At 46.8% G+C, this 22,483-nt stretch overlaps 1 protein-coding gene across 4 annotated transcripts in view; it reads right to left on the reverse strand.

The window, feature by feature from the left end:
- The window catches only part of NUP214 (nucleoporin 214), a 438,399-nt gene that overhangs the window by 54,737 nt on the left and 361,179 nt on the right, over positions 1–22,483 (reverse strand). For all 4 annotated transcript variants that reach the window (XM_086924798.1, XM_086924800.1, XM_086924799.1 and 1 more), the window contains one exon: positions 15,707–15,878. In XM_086924798.1, the coding sequence (XP_086780924.1) occupies positions 15,707–15,878 (172 nt within the window). The remainder of the gene's footprint in view (positions 1–15,706; positions 15,879–22,483) is intronic.

A 22,483-nucleotide genomic window follows, 5' to 3' on the forward strand; every position in this document is an offset into this window, starting at 1 on the left:
CACGGCGCCGTGGAGTCCACCACAGACGCGCTGGTGCGACGTCGATCGGCACCGGAGTGGACATTGGGGGTGCTGAGTCGACCACCACCACGTGCTTCCTAGGAGAATTGGTACAAAAGGGGGTGGTGATGGACAGAGCATCTGAATCAAACACTCACACCCAGTCAAAAGATCTGGGTTTAATCCATCACCGTTCTTTAGCCCACTCTGCCACCCCAGTTCAGACATGGCTATATGCAAATCAGTCTGACCCTGTGCCTCATGCTAACAGTCCTGCCCGAACTGCCAAGCCATGTCTTCCCTGGACCGGAAACAAGCTTCCGAGGACCGGTTTCTGGAATTCCAGCCGTCTTCAGCCCAGTTTGCTTGAATCCAGTGGCAAAGTGAGCAAGGGACTCGCGTCTGAGCATACCCTGCCACACTTATGGCGGCCAAAAGCGGTACAAAAGGGGGTGGTGATGGACGGAGCATCTGAATCAATCAAACACTCACACCCAGTCAAAAGATCTGGGTTTAATCCATCACCGTTCTTTAGCGGCTATATGCAAATCAGTCTGACCCTGTGCCTCATGGGAACAGTCCAGCCCGAACTGCCAAGCCATGTCTTCCCTGGACCGGAAACAAGCTTCCGAGGACCGGTTTCTGGCATTCCAGCCGTCTTCAGCCCGGTTTGCTTGAATCCAGTGGCAAAGTGAGCAAGGGACTCACGTCTGAGCACACCCTGCCACACTTATGGCGGCCAAAAGTGGTACAAAAGGGGATGGTGATGGACGGAGCATCTGAATCAATCAGACACTCACACCCAGTCAAAAGATCTGGGTTTAATCCATCACGTTCTTTAGCCCACTCTGCCACACCAGTTCAGACATGGCTATATGCAAATCAGTCTGACCCTGTGCCTCATGGGAACAGTCCAGCCCGAACTGCCAAGCCATGTCTTCCCTGGACCGGAAACAAGCTTCCGAGGACTGGTTTCTGGCATTCCAGCCGTCTTCAGCCAAAAAGGAGAATTGGGCGGGATCGGAGACAGTTAGGCTAAGGAACAGTGCTGAAAAGGCGTCGGTTCGACCTCACAAGAGGCAGCAGCCTGAGTAGAGTACCGAGAGGGGCTCGGGAAAGCACCCTAGGCCCCGGGTTCCGCCCGCGGCAACGCCAGGGCCAGGGAGGAAAGCCTTCGGTGCCGGAAAGGCGACGGCCCGGCCTCTGGCGAGGCAGCAGCCTGCCCAGAGGGCCGAGGGGGACTCGGGGACGAACCCTGAGTCCCGGCGATCTCCTGCAACGCCACAAGGAGCCCGTAAGGATTTGCGGTGAGATAGGGACGCCGTGGGTCGAAGAGGGGAACCACACCCACACAACCTGAAGCCGAACTCGTCGCGCTGGGGTCGAAGCCGCCGGCGACTCCGTGGAAGGTCCCGGGCAAGGCAAGGGTTCCGCGGACGTCTCAGGAGGAGGAGCCAAAGAAGCCTGCGAAGCCTGCAGAGCGTAGGTTTTCATTTGGGCTCTAGTCGCCCCGATGCCAGGAAACGGCAGGTAGGCGATGAGCGTAGGCGCACGTCCAGGGGAGAAAACGCGCCATCTGCAGAACGAGGACAAGGCCTCGGAGACAAGCTACAGGACCTTGGGGCCGTGGCGAAGGAAGATGCCGCAGTCGGAATTGGAATTGGCGGCTCCTGGCTTCCGAGGTAGGGGACGGACGCTGGGACAAGACCGACCTGGACAAGCGGGCCTACAGCAATTTCATCCGGCGCTCCCGCCGGGACTTCGGTTCGAGGTGCTGACAAGCGCTGCAGTCCGTAGAGTCATGGTTGTCGCCAAACACCACATACAGATAGGGTGAGGGTCAGTCGCTGACATCTGACGTGCACAAGAAGTACAAGTCTTGAAGCCCGAAGACATCCGCACACTGTTCCTCAACGTAAAAGCGTGAAAAGAAGGCCTGAAAACAGGCCAGGACATGATCCAGATCCGCGTTGCATGCGAAAAAGAGAAAAAACTGATGTCAGTGCACCGGGGTGTGGCTTATGTGACCTTGCTGATGTCAAGCCAACGGACAACGTCAGGGCAAAGTCACGTGGTACCAGCCCCCGGCGCGCAGAGATGCTGTGGCAAAGAAAATTTTCCAGATCCAGTCTCACGCCTGGGGATAATTCTACGTTAAGGAATCTGCGGCTAGTAGTCTTTATCAGATCAAGTAGTTTTTGGTTGCTGGTGCTTGAACAAACTCAGTTGGTTAGCCCTGCGCAGCTAGACTCCCCTCACCGCTTACGACACCCTCAAGATCATGAAAAGCACGCACTCCGGAGCACACTCGGACCCCTGCTTGCACCACACATCTTCAACAGAGCCTGCACCTCGCCGCACCATCAACTTCGCCACCTTCCCGGAAGACTGAAAACATGCAGAGATCAACCCCTTGCTGAAGAAACCCTTTGCTGCCAAACAGACCTCTAGAACTTCAGGCCCACCTCTTCCCGGCCAAGGTTATAAGAAAGGCCATCAACACCCAACTTTCCGAGTTCATCAAAGCGCACCACATCCAGGACCTCTCCCAATCTGGCTCCTGCAGCAACTACAGCATAGAGACCGCCCTCCTTGCCACCACAGATGACGTCTGCACCCTCTTCGATCGAGTTAAAACTGCAGCCCTCTTCCTCCTGGACCTCTCAGCCGCCTTGACATAGTCTCCCACCACACCCTATGCCCAAGACTCACGATGCCGGCATTCACGACAAAGCCCTGCAACGGAAGCTGCGGAGTGCCTCCGGGCTCCTCCCTGAGACCCACTCTCTACATCTACATGGCCCCGCTTGCAACCATCGTCAGGAACACGGAATCAACATGGTCTCCTACGCAGACGACACCCAGCTGATCCTCTCCCTCACCAATGAACCCACAGTCGTCAAGAACAACTTCACTGACTGAATGAAGGATTCGCTACCTGGATGAAGGACAGCTGCCTCAAACTCAACACAGAAAAGACCAAAGTCCTCAACCTGGGCTCCACCTCCTCTGCCGGGACGACTCCAGGTGGACCGTAGATCTTGGTTCCCCCCACATCCACAGACCACGCACAGAACCGTGGCATCATCCTGAACTCCTCGCTCGCCACGAACCGCCAGATCAACGCCGTCTCATCATCCTGCTTACACACGCTTTGCCTGCCCTGAAAGATCTTCAATTGGATCTCCACTGAGTCCAGAAAGATGTTCACCCACGTACTCATCTGCAGCAGAGTAGACTACGGCAACACAATCTACGCCAGCATCACCCAGAAACTCTTCTAGAAATTGCAGAACATTCAGAACACCTCAGCCAGACTCATCCTCAATATCACCCACCGCAGCCACATCATTGGCCACCTTCAAGCTCCTCACACACGCCTACAAAGCCCTACACGACATAGGAACTGCGTACCTCAACCACCGCCTCGCATCCACCAGAGCCGAACTGGCCGAGACCACTGTTCCACATATACGCAAGATCCCGTCTGGATAAAGATCCTTCTCCTACCTCGCAGCAAAGACCTAGACCACCTGCCTCTCCACCTCAGCCCTCACTGTCATCGCCTCAATTCAGGAAGGACCTCAAGACCTGGCTCTTCGACTGAACCACAGGCCTTCTACAGATTAGGCCCCCGCACTTTGAGATCTCACGGTTGAGTAGTTGCGCTTTACAAGTCACTCGATTGATTGAGTGAACTGCTATGAGAAACATCTCCTCGAGGTATGGACTTTGGCGTACTCTTTCCTTTCTAACGAGTGGCCACATTAGCCTAATGACTAGGGTATCTGCAAGGACCTTAAAAAAAGCTAGAGCCTGGTAATGAGAAATTATAGGAAGCCTCTCAGGGAACTCCTTAAACCGTATTCAAGGTCCAAAAAAACTGTCACATGTGCAGCTGCAGCGATAACAGTCAGCGGTTTAAGTACTAAAAGACATATTGATGGTTTGTCTTGTATCTTCTGAAAATAGCTGTGCTGTCAAAAACGTTCTTTCCCTTGGAATCAACCTTCGTCTGGTGGTGCAGAAGATGTGGAAGATGACAAAAATGTAATTAGGACAAAGGACAATCCCCAAAGGTGAATGTGAATTGCTTCTCAGCAACTAGGGTCCTCCTCAGGAGCCCTCTTACTTCGACAGTCTTAGTTTGAAGGATTTCAGAAACCTGGTTACAAAGGGCCCACTGTTTTTCAGACTAGTAACCCCGAAGCAGCTGTTGGTTGAACAGTATCAAAATGAATCACCATCTGTGCTTTGCATCAAACACTGAAATTTAACTTGACGGATGTCTATGCTAAAGTGAATCTGGGACAGTATTTGGGACCTTTCCACTTTGGAAGGGAAAGGTGTTGAAGTTTCTTTGATGCTCTGATCCTTCTGCAAGGGTGACACCGTCCTCTAGGTTGATGGTGCCCTAATGATCTGCTCCCTGGTCTGGATAAGGAGCTCCCCTTTTGGAGGGACCTGTTTTAAAATTCTCTTTGGGCTCCTGATCCACAGATTTAGAAGGGGACGGTTCCTAACTTCATGACTAGGAGCAGTGTGGAAGGTTGCAGGGACTCTCTGGGCCATATCTCTAGTTGTGCTGCCTTTTCTAAGCTACTGGCCTCAAGGAAGAAGCCCTTGATGTTCAGTGATGCCTCAACATTAAAGCTCCCACTGGTGAAATATGCATTAATGTGGAGTAAAACCAAAAACAGAAGACTAGCATAACTCTGTGGGACCACTGGATATTGTGGGCACTCACCTCTGCAATATCCAATTGTGGCAGCATGCTTTCCCTGTCCCTGTGTGTGGACTTAAGAGTGTGAGGGAACAGCCCCCTGGCAGATGGTGATTTTCTGCACATTACTAGCAAGCACAGCTGAGTCACGAGGTGATGTGCCATTCTTTCTCGTTAGGAGACAAACAATACATATCGTCTAGAATATAAGATAAGAGCTCAAAGTCAAGTAATGATGGATGACCAGTGTCACGGCTTGGTGCATAAACAATTGCTTACACTTGTATTTAAGGATTCATTTTGATTCCTCCAGAACCTTCATTTACAGAATCATGCATACTTCAGACTGTTAAAAATATGCCACAATGTTGTACATCAGGGTAGATTCAATAGCATTCGTGTGTACAGCTTGTGCGAAATGGTTTCCAGTTCTAACTACATTAAGGAAAAAGCAAAAGAAGTGTCAAGATAACCCTCTCTTCGTAAAATCAATTTCACAAACAGACAGTAGTGATACTGTTGTTTTGGTAAAAGACTAAGATATGTTTTAAACAATTCGAGGCACCGATTATACAACAATTCACATCTTCAACATCTGTAATTGCACTGATGAATCAATGTATTGATCTCAAAGCACATGCTGGACCTGTCTGCATTCTGGACACTTATTTACAATTTAACATTTCAGATCAGAATTGAAATATGAATGAAGGCTTGGAGGAGATCCAAATGAATCATTAAATAAAAGTATAGGAAACTCAATACACTAAGCTGCGATACTAGACATCTTTAGTAGACGTTGATACACCGAACTAATCTTTTGTTCTTCGGTCATGTGATCTCGGGCATACAATCACATATTCGCTTCCACCTCCGCTCCAGTCCATTTCTCTTTGGAAATACACGGAGTCGGCTCGTCATTTCAAATGATGGAGCTCTCCATTGCATTGATCAATGTTTAAAGAAGGGGAATCTTGCTCATCCCTCGAGAATGAAGCCAGATCCTGGATTTGATACCTTTGGGCCTGATGTAGATCTTGGCCGATGAGTACTCTGTCACGAATGTGACGGATATCCTGTCCGCCATATTATAAGTGCATTATATCCTACAGCACTTGTAATATGGCGGACAGGATATCCATCCCATTTGTGACAGAGTATCCCATCCGCCAAGATCAAAATCAGGCCTTTGTAAATGTTACAGGATGAAGCAGCAGGAAAAACGCGACACTGCACAGCAAAACCTTCAAGGTTTACATCCTCGGTCGTGGTTCTCTTTTTTTGTACGATATTTCATTAAAAAAATGGTTACATTTTGCTGACAATTGTAATAATACACAAATACATGGGTAAATGCTTATTAGTCTATTACTGTTGAATTCTTTCTTTTGGATCTAACTTGGAGCATTTGAATAAAAAAATTTAGGGAAAAGGGTTATGCTGTCCACTAAAAAATGATTCTGGAAAAATGAGGAAAAAAAAAGAAATTGTTGCCTCTTGCTACACATTTCTTTACAAACTATTGTGGTACCCCACTGCACACTTGCGCATGCAGCACTACAAGCACTTCCCTTTCTTCCACATTACTTTACTGCGGTAACGCTCTTTCTGGTGGATGCTCCATCTAAACACAGATTCCTCACCTGGTGAATATTCCTCAAATTGCCAGTCGGGATCCGGAAACTCGAAAGCAGTACTCTTCCATGATGATAGTGGCGTTGTGAAACTCCAAACGTGCAAGCAGGACCGCATATTGGCACCACCCAGGAGCAGTGACGTCTGTGGTTTCTAAGGCTTGACAGCACCCACAAATTGGCTTAACCAATGTGCAGATCTCTAGATTGCGACCTTTTTAGATGCAAAAAGAGTCAATTCCAGAGAACATAAGGAGAGAAGGACTTTGAGGAATCTGCGGCTTGATAGACTATCAGCCAGAAAGAGCACCACTGAAGGTAAGCAACTTTTTCTTCCAAAGTCCTGCATGACCGAGCAGGCAAAATTCTCATGTGACTGACCTGTTCTGTCGAATCAGGAGTGGTTTGTGAACTTGTGCACTGATGCCCACGTAGCAGTATGACAAATATGCAGGAGTGGCATTCTGCATGTTAACACAGTAGTAGCAGCACTGGCTCAAGTGGAAAGAGTCCTCCAGCCTTCAGGTGCCAGATTCTTAGTTAGCGAGTACAGATTTTTATAAACAGGTCTATCCACCTAGAGATGGTTATTTTCTGAACTGCCTTGTCCTCTTTGTTCCTGAAAAGCCCACAAAGAGTTTATCATCCATCCTCTGTTGCTTAGTATGATCAAATTAGAAAATGAGGACTCTCTTGGAGTCTAAGCGATTGAATCCCTCCTCTTTCAAGTGGGATGGGGGGGAAATGGGAGGGGGTGGGGGGGGCAGTGGCAGATAAAGTAAGAAAGGTGATCGCCTTCCTGAAGTGGAAAGCATTAAAACCTTCGGTAGAAACGCAACTCGAGTTCTCAACACAAGCTTGTCTAGAAATAATTTTGTGATTGGATTGAGAGGGCCTGAAGCCTTGATTGCGACCAGCAAGTCACGTTGCAGGGTCAGGAGACAAAATGAACAGGTGCACACTGGCTCAAATAGGATGCCCATTAGAAACGTGACAACCAAATTCACTCTCCACTGTGAAATCACAACGGAATTTTGACGGAAACATATGTTGTCACCTTCTCAAATATCTTAATATAAGGCTGGGTAGTTTGCCAACCAACGCCGAGCGTCCAAAGTGGAAGCCCCAAGAAAGTGAAGGGTGTGGTCTATGCGGTGCAGCAAGGCAAGACTTTATCCACCTAATTTGCATCTGCCCGGCTCTCATAGAGGAACGTCGGAATTGGTTGAAAGCCAAGTTCAACCAGTTTGGAACACGTACCTGTAGATCTGCGATTATAAAAACATTATGCACCACAGACCCCCAATTTATTTGTAGATCAATCAAATTTATCGAACATTTTGAGAAAAAACAAAGATTATAGGCAAAATCTTGAACATGGAAATTGTTATTCTTTACTCTAGAAAGACACTTGTTTTTATTACCAATTCTAAATTTTATTACTCTCACATCAGTGTGTTTTTAGTATATTATCATATCTGTATTTTTGTAATGGTTTTAATTAACTATACAATAAAGTTTCACTGCTACCTTCTCATCTCAACACAAGGTGATTTAAATAAATTAGACTGCTTCAGCAACCTCAGGCCTAAAGAGTCAAAAAATAGCCTCCATCAGTCCTTCCAAGGCCAACAACAAAAACAGCACTCGGGAAGCTTGACTTGTAGCGGATCATTCACCACAAACTTGTCCTAACCCCCGGCATACACCGATTTAGGAGATGAGCATCTAGCCGCCAGAATAACATCAATGACTTCCAGAGGAAGATCGAAGGAGACTAAATGCCGCTGCTCATCCTCTACGCGTGGAGCAGCAGGGTGGAGGCCTGCATGTAGTCACCTACCCTGCTGCTGCAAAAGTAGTCTTTCCCGGAGCTGCAGCTTGATCAGAGGGCAGATAGCTATGCCCAGAAAATATGGATACCACGCTATCCTCGACTTGGGCTCAGTCATCTTCTTCAGAACTCAAGCCAAGAGGGGTAGTGGCAGGAGGGCATACAGAAGTCGTACATTCCACTCTAGGCTGAATGAGACTCTGAGAGAACCTTCCTTGGAACTTCTAGCATAAAAATGCAGACAATACACGTTCTCGGCTGTGGAATAAAAATCGAGGCAGGATTCTCCATACTGCTGGAAAAATGCACTGTGCCACCTTAGGGCCTAAATGCCATTTGTGATCTGGTAGGCATCAGCGACTGAGTTAATCCGCCCTGGCGTTTAGAGATCGCGGTAGTTGGTTCAGGACAAGAGAAATGCCTCAGGGAGTCAGCCACTTCCAGAGGTGCAGAATCCCCTGGCACAGTACCCAAGACCCCACACTACCCTGCTAGTTGCAGTACCACATTGCAGTAGTGTATTCTGTCAGTACCTGTACTAGGCTTTCTTTGATGGATGGGAGGAAGACCTTCAACAGGAAATGGTTCGCTCGCAACTCTAAATAATTTATGTGGAGGTGGGTTTTAGCTAGAGACCAGAGCCCTCTGATCTCGACCTCTCCGAGATGTCCTCCCCAGCCCAGCAGCAATTCATTTGTCACCTCAGTGAGCTCTGGATGGTGTAAGGAGTGGGTTTTGCCACTGGACAGGTAAGCCAAAGGCGAGCACATCAAGCTGGATATGCTCGTGGTCCACTATGTACTGCAGGTAATCTCTGTGGGCCTGTAGGACGTAAATAAGAAAATATGCATCCTGGCCAAGCTGAAGAAACTCCATCAGGATGTTTGTTTTGACCGCCATAGCATGAAGCTGCAGGTTGAGGACTTCTGCAGCCCGTCTTATGCCACAATCCAAAAGAAGGTTATATGATCCGAAATATTGGCTACAGGCTGCACTCCAGTAGGATCGGAACGTGGCTTAGGTCGAGGTTGAGACTTTGCCAGGGGTCACATTGCCCAATGTATGCCAGTGATTGAGGATGGCGCAACTGCAGCACTATCTGCCTAGTGCTCAACTGGTCCCTGCAGCCTCAAAGAAAGAAGTCTGTAACCTTTGGGACCCACCCCAGGGTACCCCACAAACAAGCATGAGTGACTGGTCCAGCATTGATCCAAGGTGTGCACAACAGACTATGCCGCTCCGAAATATGAAGCTCTGTCTCGAGACCATCTGTGGAGAAACACCGCCTGTCTGAAGTAGTGCTAAAGACCTACATGTGCGATCAGACTTGACCGATATGCCCCAAAGTGCTTCGAAGATGATAAGTTGCTACTGGAGGCCAGCACATGGAGAAGAGGAATATGATAATGGCACACATCATGAGGGCCTAAGGGTGACTGCTATTGCCACTCATCAGAGCAGAGGATTCGCATCTGCTGAGACTTCGAGGCCTGACTGCTGCAAACATTGATGGAGCCAGGAAGAGAGCCGCTGTCGGAAGCCAGTCTCTCCCGGCGTCGTCTTCAGGATCCTGCTAAGCAGGCTGTCCCTGCCCAGCCTTAAGTGTCTACTGCCTGACACAACTGCAGCATAACTCCAGTGAGCTCAATTGTACGCTGACGGTCTACCATGGGCCTTCCCTGCCTAGAGGAGCAGGTGTGTGACTATTTGGATGTTCCAAGCCAAAACGAATCTATGCTGAGGAGGAGGCGGGTCGGGCCATAACTGTTAATGGGTCCTAGTCTATCGGAGAAGAGTAGGAAAGTAGGGCATAGGACCATGCCTCTTAAGCATATTGAACTCGTATCTGTGCAACAAGTATCTGGAATATTTTTGTGATTTGTGCAAAATTGTGCCTTATTCTAAACAAGTGAATTCCTGGTCTGGAGAATCAAATTATTGCGCTGCTGGGTGTGCTGTTGAGTTCTGAGCTTGTAATACATCCCAGACTAACCTCACTGAGAAGCCTGTGACTGTCCGCCCTCGCTACTTCACTGAGAAGCCTGTGAGTGCTCACCATGGCTACCTCCCTGGGAAGCCTGCGACTGCTCGCCATGGCTACCTCCCTGAGACGCCAGTGGCTGCTCGCCATGGCTACTTCCCTGAAATGCGTTTGCCTTCTCGCCATGGCTACCTCCCTGAGATGTCTGTGACTGTTCACCATTGCAACCTCCCGGAGATTCCTGTGCCTTCTCTCCATGGCTACCTCCCTGACACGCGTGTGGCTGCTCACCCTCGCTACCTCCGTGAGATGCCTGCGACAGCTTGCCATTGCTACCTCCCTGTAACGCCTGTGACTGCTCGACAGGGCTACCTCGCTGAGACGCCTGTGACTGGTTGTCATCACAGAGACGTCTTTAACTGCTCGCCATCGCTACCACAGCGTTAGTGCTCAAGGCACTGACTTAGCACCATTTTGCAGAGCCATAGTAGGAGGGACCCTGGGATGGTAGAGGCAAAGGACCGTAGCTCTTATGGCTGTGGCCCAATTGCCCATTGCCCCTCAAACGGGGTTGTACAGTCCACAAATTGGATTTTGAATAACTTCAAATTTTCAGAGAGGAAGAAATTGTTGCTCAAACACTTTGGAGCCTGGCACTCTGACAGAGGTTACAAGGACTTCTCTTTGCATGGCCCATTAATGATTTTGGCTACATTGCTGAAGGAGGCAATATCATCAAGTTTTAAGCAGAAGAAGCTGCTTCGATTGTCTGCCATGGAGGCATTTCATTCACATTTTCTGCCGATTCTAGGTTCTTGGTGACTCAGGATGCCTACTGCATCCAGTTGAAATACAGAGTAAAGACTATGCAACGCTTGTATAAAATATAAAATGAAGTTAAGGATGTATATGAATTGAATTAAACCCACACAGGTTTTAGGTGGAGGATGGGCTTGTGACTGCATGGCTTTATTATGTCACGTGATGCCTTAGAAGTACAAGAAGGAGATGCCACCACATAAACACATCGGCGAGACAGCAACATCGATCAGGAGGGAGGCAAGGAGCACACTAGGGAGACACCTGGAAAATACATGCACTTTTGGAGAGCTTAAGCAAAAAGAAATGAGGGGAGGAGAAAAGCACACAGATCAGATTGCAAAACGGAGAGTGGGAGCACATGAAGGAGACAGACAAAACACCCACTCTCAAGGAGCGGTTAAGCAAAAAGACAAAAAAAAGTTTTGTAACAGTGAGCAGTGGAAGGATACAAGTAAAGAGGATATGCTCCAGGGCAGGGACAAACGCAAGATGGAAAGGTATGCCATCAAATAGGAAACCACCAAATGAGGGTGACAATAAAGCCAGCCAATGGAAAGCAATGGGCAGGCTCTAGCTCAATGCAAGATCTTTGTAAGCTGACAATAGGTCTTTTGCAACTGGACAGTTTGTGCGGTCAGGTAACCTCTACCTAAAAATGCCAAAAAGTAAAAGAGATTATCCGTGCCGAAAAGTCAATCAAAACAAAGGAGGGGAAAAAATAAGACAAAGACCCACAGTAACCCAAGAAAGATTGGAAAAAGTGTCACTAGACGAAAGGTATATGCTTGGGAATATTTGTGCAGGGAGATTACCTGGTGTCACCTCTTTACACTGTATACAATTGCTGCATTTTACATGCTGAGAGAAGATAAAATCTCTCAGTGTGCAGCAATAATATATATCTTTATACCCAATGTTAATGAACATACCATAGATTCCTGCCTTTTCTCCTATCAGTTTGCCCTTTGGTCATGGAAAACCGCCCCAAACCCTATCACTTACTCAGGCTTTTAAATTCCTATTAAGGTGTCCCATGAGATGATTTTCTGTGCATAAATCCTGAAAGTTTGTATAAAGCATGGGTCCACAATCAGCGGATTAAACTCAGTTGGCGAATGCCACCCTTGGAGAAGTCAGAGTCAAAACAATGCACTTGGACCTCAGCCATGGAGCACTGAGCACTTCAAACAACTAGTCCTGGCAAAACAAGTGTTACTGAATACAGGTCAGGGACAGGGTTATGTTCCACTTCACCTAGGTCATTAGAAGAGGTGAGGTCAATATTAATGTCGGGTCGAAGATGGGGACTCAAAGGAGGCGTGGAACAGTAGTCAACAAGTGATCATCTCAGTGATGGAAGGTGGTGGCTGTATCAGAGAATAGAAAAGTGTGAGACGGGCGGGATGAGTAGAAGCTTACTGGCATCTGTTTCTACTTCCATCTGGAGCCATCAAGGAGTATTGCCTGAGGTGGATGTGGGATGGCCTGTACATGCCATCAACATGCATGATTCCTCTGTCAGCTAGGAAACGCCTCTTTCACATATGTGCTATGCTTGCCTCTCTTCAGAATGGAAGAAAGCGCTGTCACACTCACCTTCAACCCTCACGTCTGGGATGTTTTCAGTCTGTGCTGAAAGCATTACATCTAGACAGTGCTATAAGAGATTCATACGCAGCTGAAACCAAGAGAAGGGGCAGAGAACTATCATTACTGCAGGAGCTCTCACTGCTCCTGGCGTAGGCCATAGCAAGAGGATGTGCTGCAGCGAATGGATACAACTAAAGATTCCAGGGTCATAAAACAGTGATAAAGAGATGTTCCTCCATGTAGGAAGGTGGATCACTGACTATGGTTTCCCCAGATTTTTTGCCTAGTGTTTAGCTGGTTTTTGACTTAGTTGGCCTGGGATCCTGCTAATCAGGACCCCAGGCTATCTGCTCTCTCTTTAAAATGGACTCCATGTACCCTAGGTACATTTCAAATTTGATACTGGGTCACTTTATGAGCCACTGTACAGTGTACCATAGGTACCCAGGGCATAGTTGCATCCAAGGCCTACCAGGGGCTGCATCATGTATTATGCCACCTCTGGCTGGCCACCCAAATTGACACAACTGGCGGATCACTCAGCTGGGGCAAGGTGGTGTAATCACCCTTTGCTTAGATATAGTATACCTACATCTAACCTTATTTCTAGACACATATCCACCTATAAGTCACTCCTGTGGCAGGCCTTAACAATCCTGGAGGCAGAGTGCTTGGTTTTATGTGAGATGGTGCTCTAGCAAGAGCTGAGCCTGTCTGCAGTCCTTATAGCTGTTCTAGGATATTGCCATACCATATACTCTTAAGTGCATTATGAACCTCCCGGATAAATGCTAACTATGGTTTGGCTTTATCAAAACATGTTGAGTAAGGTGTCATACGATTTGGAATACTACCCCCTCGCCAGTCCTGGCGAGGGGGGTAGCATTCCACCCTTCTAGAGGGAAGAGACATGTTGTTCCTACTATTCCCAGTTAAAGTTAACCAGAGCCTCAGCATCACAACATGGATGCTGCTGCCACAGACACAAGTCTGGCCTCCTGCTGCTGGGAGTCCTTCCAGCATGTGAGGCTTGGACAATAGGTTTCCTACTTTGGGAGGTGCTAGCACCACCCCAGACAGGATTTTGTGTATTGGGACAGGGAGGGCTGAATGGATTGAGACACTGCCTGGGGCACACAAGGTGTCCCATGCATAGGCCAGTTCAAACCGGTGCTGGGGCACTCCAGCCCCAGCTCTGGCACAAAACTGGACAAATGGAAAGGGGTGTAACCACCCCCTTCCCTGGTCCCACCCATAGCAGGGATCTAGCAGGTAATCCAGCCCCTAAGATTGGTATATAGGTAGGAGCTGAGTCTAAGACTTTAGATTATCCTGACTGAAACACTTAAACGAAACTCTGAACCTTTATCACTCTACTTTAGAAGAAGACGACTGAAGAATCTCCCTTGTGGTCAAGGAGTGACCACCCTGCACAAGCAGGCACCATCCAGCGATCAACTACTTGCTTTGCCGCTGCCGCCTCCCGCCGGAGCCCCCAGCCTGACAAGAACCGGATTCCCAGACATCCAACAGCCCGATTCATAGTCCCTGCAAAGCTGAGACTTGAAAAGTCTACGACCTGCTAACTGTGCAGCCCCCGAAGCCTCCTCGAAGCTGTGCATTGGGGATTGAGAAGCCCCAGCCCCGAGCAGCATCTGCACTGAAGATCAGCCCGGCACACTCCATGAGCTCTGCGTGGGGCGCTTTTGCATTTTCCTGCTCAACGCGTCTGGCCGGTCACTTGCCCGTTGGCTAGTGGCCACCTTGGCGACGATCCCGTGAAACTTCACCGCTGGTCTGGTTGCTCCAGACTGGCCCTTGCTTCCCTCAAAAGAAGCAGCCCCTCAGACCTTGCTGGTCTGAGTAAGAAGCCTACATCTATTAATGTGTGGGTTGCCTTTGCCATGGCTTGTTGGCCCCAATCTTGAAGCCGACACCGCCGACAGCGAGAGCCTTCGTGGGACAGTCCGAGCCTCCATCCTGGTCGTCGTCGATGCCTCCTGGTCCATGTGGCTGCAGAGACAAGCTTCCCATCAGCACCTGATTGCAACGTGACATCACCTGGTTCCATCCTGGTCACTGGCTAGTGACCCAGACTCTGTCCCCTCTGCTTTCAGGTCCTCTTCATCTTCGATCCACCCTTGGATCCAACCGGACTCTTCTCTTCTGGCCGCCTGCAGCATCTTTTCTCCAAAGCTCCATAGATCTCCACAACGAAACCCGACACACTTTGGGACCTATGCACCCGCTTCCTGTGGGTTAGGTAACGCGAGTACTACGGTGCTCCTGTAAAGGTTTACACTCCTAGTGTCCTAGTTTCAAGTGGTTAAGTTCTATTCCAGTCGGAAGACTCGTAAATCTTTAACTGTATAACTTTTACGCACCCATTGACTTCTATGTGTGAACGCGTGTGCCTTTAGACACTGCACACGCATCCCGTGGGCCTCCTGCTCCCTAACCATTGTTAGTCCAGTGTAGCCCCAGCGATTCCCAAGGCCCTAGGCCTTACCATTGTTCGTGACGTGGTACTTATACAACTTTTTGACAAGCCACCCCGCCCTATGCATAATTGTGCAACTTTTTTCTATTCTATAAGGTTACTTGTTTTGCGCTTGTGCTTCTGTGCTCATAAAGAGTTCAGGGGTTTGTTTAGAAATAAATACATATATATTTTGAATATATATCCTGTGTGGTGTCCTTTCACAGCTGGTCTATTAGGTTGACTTTACAACCATCACCATTAAGGTTGTTTGGACTGGTGCAAGGTGCTCACTAGAATAGTGGACATCATATACCAGGCCAACTTCTCACACTCCACATCTAAGGGGACACAAACATCTGGTCCTACACAAAAAAGCAAAATGATAAACAAACCAAATTTGCACACAAATGTATCAAGTCAAGAGACAAACATTTAACTGTATTCTCACACAAAGAAAACTTGAAATCGTAACAACATTTATTTACAATGCAGCAATATCAGAAATTTGAAAGCATAATGAAGGGTGCAAAATGGTTGCAGCGGCAGGTCAATGCATTCCTATTTGACAATGAGTTTGTTTTAAAGCAAAAAACATACATTTTGACTCCCCAGAGTCGTTAAAACCCTGCCGCTCTCTTACCCGAATCCTCCGGTGCTTGCAGCTGATGTACCCTCTCCGAACACTTTGCCTCCCGTCGAGCCCAGAGGGCTTGAAAAGGCTGGGGCTGAACCGAATGCTGGCACCCCTCCAAACCCCGGGGATCCCCCAAACGTGGGAGGGCTGCCGAACACCGGAGCAGCTCCGAAGCCACCTGAGCAAAACAGAGGCAAAAGAAGACAAGGAGGAAGAGAAAATTGTGACGTTAGTGAGGAACAAAGATCTTTTAAGCACACATGGGCCTTCTGAAGCATGGCTAAAAGATGACATTGCACAGGAACGTTAGCTTTGCCCTGGAGTAAAGTACTCGCCTCTAGAGTCATGCTATCCCCTTTGAGAGTTTAATAATAAGTGATGCAACTGAATCCTCAAATATAACACAATCAGCTTGCATCCAGTTCTGTTGTGTAGGCAGACTGGCACTGCTTAGTGAGGGCAACTGTTACTCTGGAGTGGGAAACTCCACTTCAAAAGGCACCCAAGGAAAAGGGGTCAGAAGACTGAGGGAGAGGTCTGAGCACGATTACATTTAAACCTCTACCTCACAGCCTCCTGGAGAGATCCCAAATAGCACCACAGCCTCAGTCGCCACAGGAGGGAACGGCAGGTGCAGAGACATGGCCATGTAATCCCTTTTGGTAGCACCAAGAACAAAGAGTAGCAAGAGATTTAAGCTGTTCCCATGACCTCTCTGTGAGACTGGCAAGTTAACATTCATAGGTTAAGACTACAGATTGGCTGTTTAACTTTTAGACATTGACTGGCATCAAGGACAGAAAGGCTTCACTTTGTGGCTCTGGCTAATGCAAGCATGTTCATTAATGATACACAGGTGTTTTATTCAGACGCCCAACATTTGCACCATGTTAATCTTGAGTCAGAAAGACAGAAAACACACATTCCAATATGAAAAATGTTTATTTCCATTTAGAGTGTTAAATTTAGCAGGAATTAAACATTAAAACAGGATTCTGTGCAGCACGTTCTAATAAGAACTGTTAAATTACAGGAGCAAGATACAAGGGTAATCAAGAAGGGTGACTTGCAATACACACTCACAATGGAGCTGAAAAAGGATCTACAAAATAACAGCCTGAATTATTTATGACCAGGATTAAGCTTCCGGTTACAACTACTTTCTCAGATGCTTCCAAGCTCGTGCCTCTGCCCCTTGATGAAAAGTCTCCCCGACACCATGCCTGGCAACCTGAGTTCACTCATCGCTCTCTCAAGCAACTGCCTTAAAGGGTCACCCCTAACCAGCTAAAGGAGATTCTAGGGGAACATATCGAAATTTCACTTGCAATGGAGAGCAAAAGGTGCTGTGGGGGTACTTCATTATACAAAAAGAAGGCCAGGAAAGAACACAGTCAGCAAGTTGGGAGTTCAGAGGAGGATAGGCCAGCTGCCGGTTATTACGCCGTTCGCAGGAGGAGACGTGCCTTTCCGGATCACTTGCAGTATCTCACCACTTGAGACTAGTCGCGTCTACAAAACTGAGCTCTTTAGAATCCTCCTCCCTCCTTGATTGTTCATATATTAGAGTTTGGAATACAGACTATTATTGATATTTCTATTTCCATTTGCGGTGGTACTTGAACCCACTTATCTACTACTATCTTCTCTCAAGACCATATAAAAGAGCCCTGACGAAGTTCCCACAGGCAACAAACGTGAACGAAACGTGTTGGCTGTGTGCCAGTTTTAATGAGTTTTCAAATAAAAAGAAGTGATTTTTTAATTGATTTTGACTGCTGCGTCTTGACTCCGCAATGTGTGCATCTTCCGCTTTCTTTAAAAAAAAACGACTGTTTCTGACACCTCTGGACGGCGGGTGTGGGAAGTGATTGCACCACCTCAAAATATACTGTACTAAAGGACTGGATGTGCGGGACCTTGGTCTGCCGCTTGCCTTTTCTTTGTTACCTTTTATCTGATTGGTTGGGGAACAAGCACTGGATCACGAGCTCAAGCATGCAAGAACTCCCACCTGCACCAAAACCCTACTCATAAAAGAACTAAAACACAATCAAAATGCCACCCATTTTGCCTGTGGCTTCAAGGATAAACTAGTCCAAGTACAGGGTCTTGGAGGCCCTTCATCTGGCTGGGCTCCTAATTTACAGAGCACAGTTCTGCCTACAAGCATTCTTACTGCTATAGTGACTTATTTTAGTCAGACACAATCATCCACTATATCTCATACAAAAACATTTTTAAATCAGACATTGAATCCATTGGTGGTGGGGTCTTGGTAAATTATTTTGGGTCTATTGCTGGAGAACACTGGGTGAGCTAAGATGGCGACGCTAGTTAAACAGTGAGAAGAGACAACCAGTGCATCCACTCACACACAGGGACCTCCATCAAGTATACAGAGAACAAGAGCAGTTTTCACTTAGTATTAAAAGTGAGTCTAAGTGTGCAGCAGTCATATGCCCCAAGATAGTGCGGTGACGGGGGTTTCCTGCCACCTACAAAGTGGGTATGTCACGAAACTAGTTGAATGTTTCCCCATGAGCGCAAGTTGGCACAATGGTCAGTACTTAGCGGACTAGTTCCTTGTTAAATGGACTAGTACACTTTGATGATCTAGAGCATAGGTACTCGCAAACATTTCCCTGGGGCCACATAGTACTGTCTGTTGCTTCCCGAGGGCTGCACAGATGCCAGCAGGGGATGGTTGAGGTGTTGAAAGGAGGGCGCAGATGCATGCTAAAGATAAGTTGTCTAGAAAACATTCTTTGCTTCTTTACCTATCGTTTAGTTTAACCTGAAAATAAAGTACACCCATTTCACAGGTTCCTGAATGTTCCCGCTCTGTCAAGTGAACAACAGCCCAGTGCTGTTCACCAGGGGGCTGCAGTTAAAGGTCAGGAGGGCCCTGAGTATCCCCGATTTAGAGGATACTGTTTTGGTTTAACTCACTGTGAGCAAAAAAGCTCACCAACTTGATCATGGAAAGTGCCAACAGTACACTGGCTCTACCTTGCTCGGGGGATATGCGTGGGGAATTTATTTGGATCTTGCCTTGCTAGTGTAGAGGGTAAATGTGTGCCTAATGTGTGTATATAGGGTTTAGGCCTATGACGGTGGATGTAGAGGAGTACGTTTAGACTTTGCTTTGCTTAGTAGGTGTCACTGGGTATGCTCATTGGGCCTAGAGGAGTTCAGTGTTATCGTTTTGGGTTTGTTTAGAGGCTCATAGTACATCACATGACTTGTGTCTGGACATATTCCTGTTTAGTGCATGCAGGTGATGTTTCACAATGTCTGATGTTTGACAGGAGAAAGCATATACTTTAATTGCACCTTGCATAACTGGTGTGAGAGGTTAGTACATCTTAGTGGCAATCACGTTTCGAGATTTAATGAATATAGATGTGCATTTGCACAGCACAGATGCCAGCCTGTTTCAGAAACTTTGATACGCACACTCCTTCCCTAAAGTCACTGTCCCTTGACTTACAGTCTACCTTTACAGTCATAGGGGTGGGTGGGTGGCCGGCTGGGCTGTATGGAGGAAGTGCTATGGATTAGCAGCACAAGAGAATGGATGACTGTGTGTAAGTTGCACTAAACTATATGTCTCACTGGGTTTACATCATGTTAATAAGCAGATTAGAAAGAATCCTTAACCACCTGGGAAAAAGGTAGGCTGAAGGCTAGACCGGTTACCCTGCGAAACTTCTTAAGATACACTTGAACAGACAATGTCTGAACAAGCATTTATGTAACTCAACATGAGGAATGCAAGTTTAAGGGCCAGTCCTGCTGACTGCATACAGTGGAGTATTTCTGTAGCATTGATGGTGTCTCCATGTATGCAGTTTGGAGGGACAGAGACCCTTAAAAGAATGCAGGATGCAATCCCGTGGTAGGTATTTGATGAGTTTTGGAGATGGCAGCCTTAAAAAATGAGTTCATCTGGGAGGCAACATCTCTTCCAGAGCAGCGGTGCAGCTTACATATCAATTTTGACTTTCACAGAGATCCATGATGGGCCAAGTATCGTTAAATGTGTAGCCTTTCTCTATCACCTTTAACTATAGATAGGTGAATTTTTTTATTTCGAAAGCGGAACTGAACAAAATTCCTGATGTATGAACTTAATGAAGTTGTAAAGTTTTGAACTTTTTTATTGGTGCCTCTGGCAAAGATTTCCTCTCAAAAAAAGATTAGATTGATCTGAGATTTTTTTTCCAGGAAAATAAATAAAAAATGGTTCACCCTCAATACACCTACCAGGGTTCATTTTGTTGTTTATTATTTCTGGCTGTTGGGATCCACCCTCAAAATGATGGGTTACTGAATCATGTTTTCAAATTCCCACCCATTTTCAGTTCTGCTGTTCATAATCTATCCAGGAAAGGGTTTAATAAATCTATTTTTTTTGTTTGTAATTAGTGGAGGGGATCCCTTCCGCATACCACCCTGTTGAGATTCTCTGTACTGCTAATACTTATCACAAAGAACTACGCCACCTTAGAAATAATCAATGGCTATTTCATAAAGGGAGAACCTCCATTTTCCACTTCCTTACTTCTATATTAAAAATTACCAAATACATTGCTTTAAGGCTAAAGCAAAATGTTCCGTAAGGATGAGCAAGGCAGCTGGAGGGATGTGAATCCTTCAGTTTTCACTGCTCCCCTTCCACCAATCCCCTTCTCATTGATATGCACCAGAAAGTGATACGTTAGTAGTTTTGAGCTTGAGTCTTTCTGAAAAACTGACTTCTCTGTAAAGACTCTTTTTGGAGATCCAGACTAGTCATTTTAAGTATGAGTGGTTTTGAATTAATACCAGAAAAAAACCTGTCCAGATACTACACTGAGAAGTCCTCAAAATGGTAATTTGAGGGTTTTTACTTCTGAGCATCTTTTACCTGCATTTCTGACAGCTTGTGTTGCAAGCTTAATACAGCTCGCAAAGTTTGTTACCTAACTTTATGAAGCGTGCGACAGCGGCATCCTGCAACCAACAGGCACACATTTTTGGCTGAGAAGCTCTTTCAAGGGCTTCAACAATGTGCTTTGCTAGGTTTAACATTTCGGTCTTGGGACAAGCAACACTGATACATTTTCGTTCACAAAGCACCTCTTTCTCGAAAGCTGCACAAATCCCGCCTGTACTGGCCTGATCTATTACCATTGCTGGGCGAGTATCACTCTCTGATTTTCCCTCAGCACTCTGGTTTATGAAATGTTTACTGTCCCTTTTGAGATGTTCTTTGACTATGTCCAAGTGAGACATGGTCCACAACATGCACACCACGAGGCAGTCTCAGAAAATATATGTATGTTTAGTTTTCGTTCAAGTTTGCCATTCTATTTCCCATGGCCTCTATTTATGAAGCCTTGGTTAAGCAGAGGTGGCCACCTGAACACTACACATTAACTTGAGAGCCCCACTGCAGTCACCTTAAATGGTCCTCTGCTACACCTTCAGCCCATCCGTGAATCACAGGTGCCTCACACAATAAAACCGTCAGACCGTTCTCAACTTCTTTCATGGTCTACCACTTCACACAAGTAGGCTTCCAGAATCAAGCACCTGACAATACAGTTTCACTTGGGAGAACAGCAGACAACATTGTTGATTTTGCTCACTGTAGGTCGTAGGCGAATGCACTACATTTAAAAGCTACATCTGGGCAGCCAACTTTCTTATAAGATTTTCTGCAGTTCCCTTGCTTTCTCCACACAAGCCAATCCTGGAAGGCTTCATGAACTCTTCAGATTCCACACAGACAAAGATAGAGGTAGGAATCCTCAATAATGAGCAGTCATCTGGCTGCTGCTTGGCTCAGCCCGCACACCCGGAAGAAAGCAGAGTAAGCCTGAAGGACTCTGAAAAGCAGTCCTGTAATCGGATAAGACTTACAGTATTTATATCCTTTTAACTTGAGCTAAATATGCGGCAACAAGAGCTTGGTTTTCAAACTGCTGGATGCCCAAGTTTGAAAAGCCCTATTAACCAACACACTCAATTCAACATTAAGATCCCAAAGAGAATGGGTCATCAGGCTCATGAGGAATGATCCGAGCAATCACAACAACGCATTACTAAGGTGTTCATGGATTACTGCTTCCAACATCTGTGTCTGCTTGCTGCTATTAAAGAAGAAATTCAAGAATCCTCCAGATTAGATAAAAAAAAGAGTGAACATAGTCTACCGGCAAAAGTACCTCTATGGTTATTCTGAACCATGCTTCAGCCCTTTATAATTTTTCATCACAACTGAAATGGAGTTGACTGCAACCACAGGCAGGATATGAAAAGGGGTTTTCAAATGTACATTAACTTCACTTATTTTGTGAGGAGATCTGGAGTGCACATTCTTCCTAGGCCCTGCAATTTTTTGTCTGGAATGCAATGATGTAGCTTTAGATATGTCAGAGGCAATAGCTGGGCAGACACCGTGAACGGGCGAGAGAGCGGAATCACCATGAAGATTTGACCTCACTCTTTGGTCTACTCTTCCTCTTGTCCAACTGATTGGGAAACTGCCAGCACATCAACACACACTGGGGGAAATACGCGACTCTTGCAATGTGACCTTTTTTTGGTGGTCGCCCCCAGTTTTAAAATTTGTTTTGGGACTTATCTACTGGCAATCTTGAACTCAAATCCTGAGACACTGCTATCCAGTGTATGAGCTCAGACCACTAAAAGATGTCAAGACTGGTAAAACCCCAATTGGCACATTCAGCTTTCCTATGAGACTGAAGCACACGGTGCAGCCGTGCACCCATA

The sequence above is a fragment of the Lissotriton vulgaris genome, chromosome 5, assembly GCF_964263255.1.
Source record: "Lissotriton vulgaris chromosome 5, aLisVul1.2, whole genome shotgun sequence".
Classification (NCBI taxonomy): Eukaryota; Metazoa; Chordata; class Amphibia; order Caudata; family Salamandridae; genus Lissotriton; species Lissotriton vulgaris.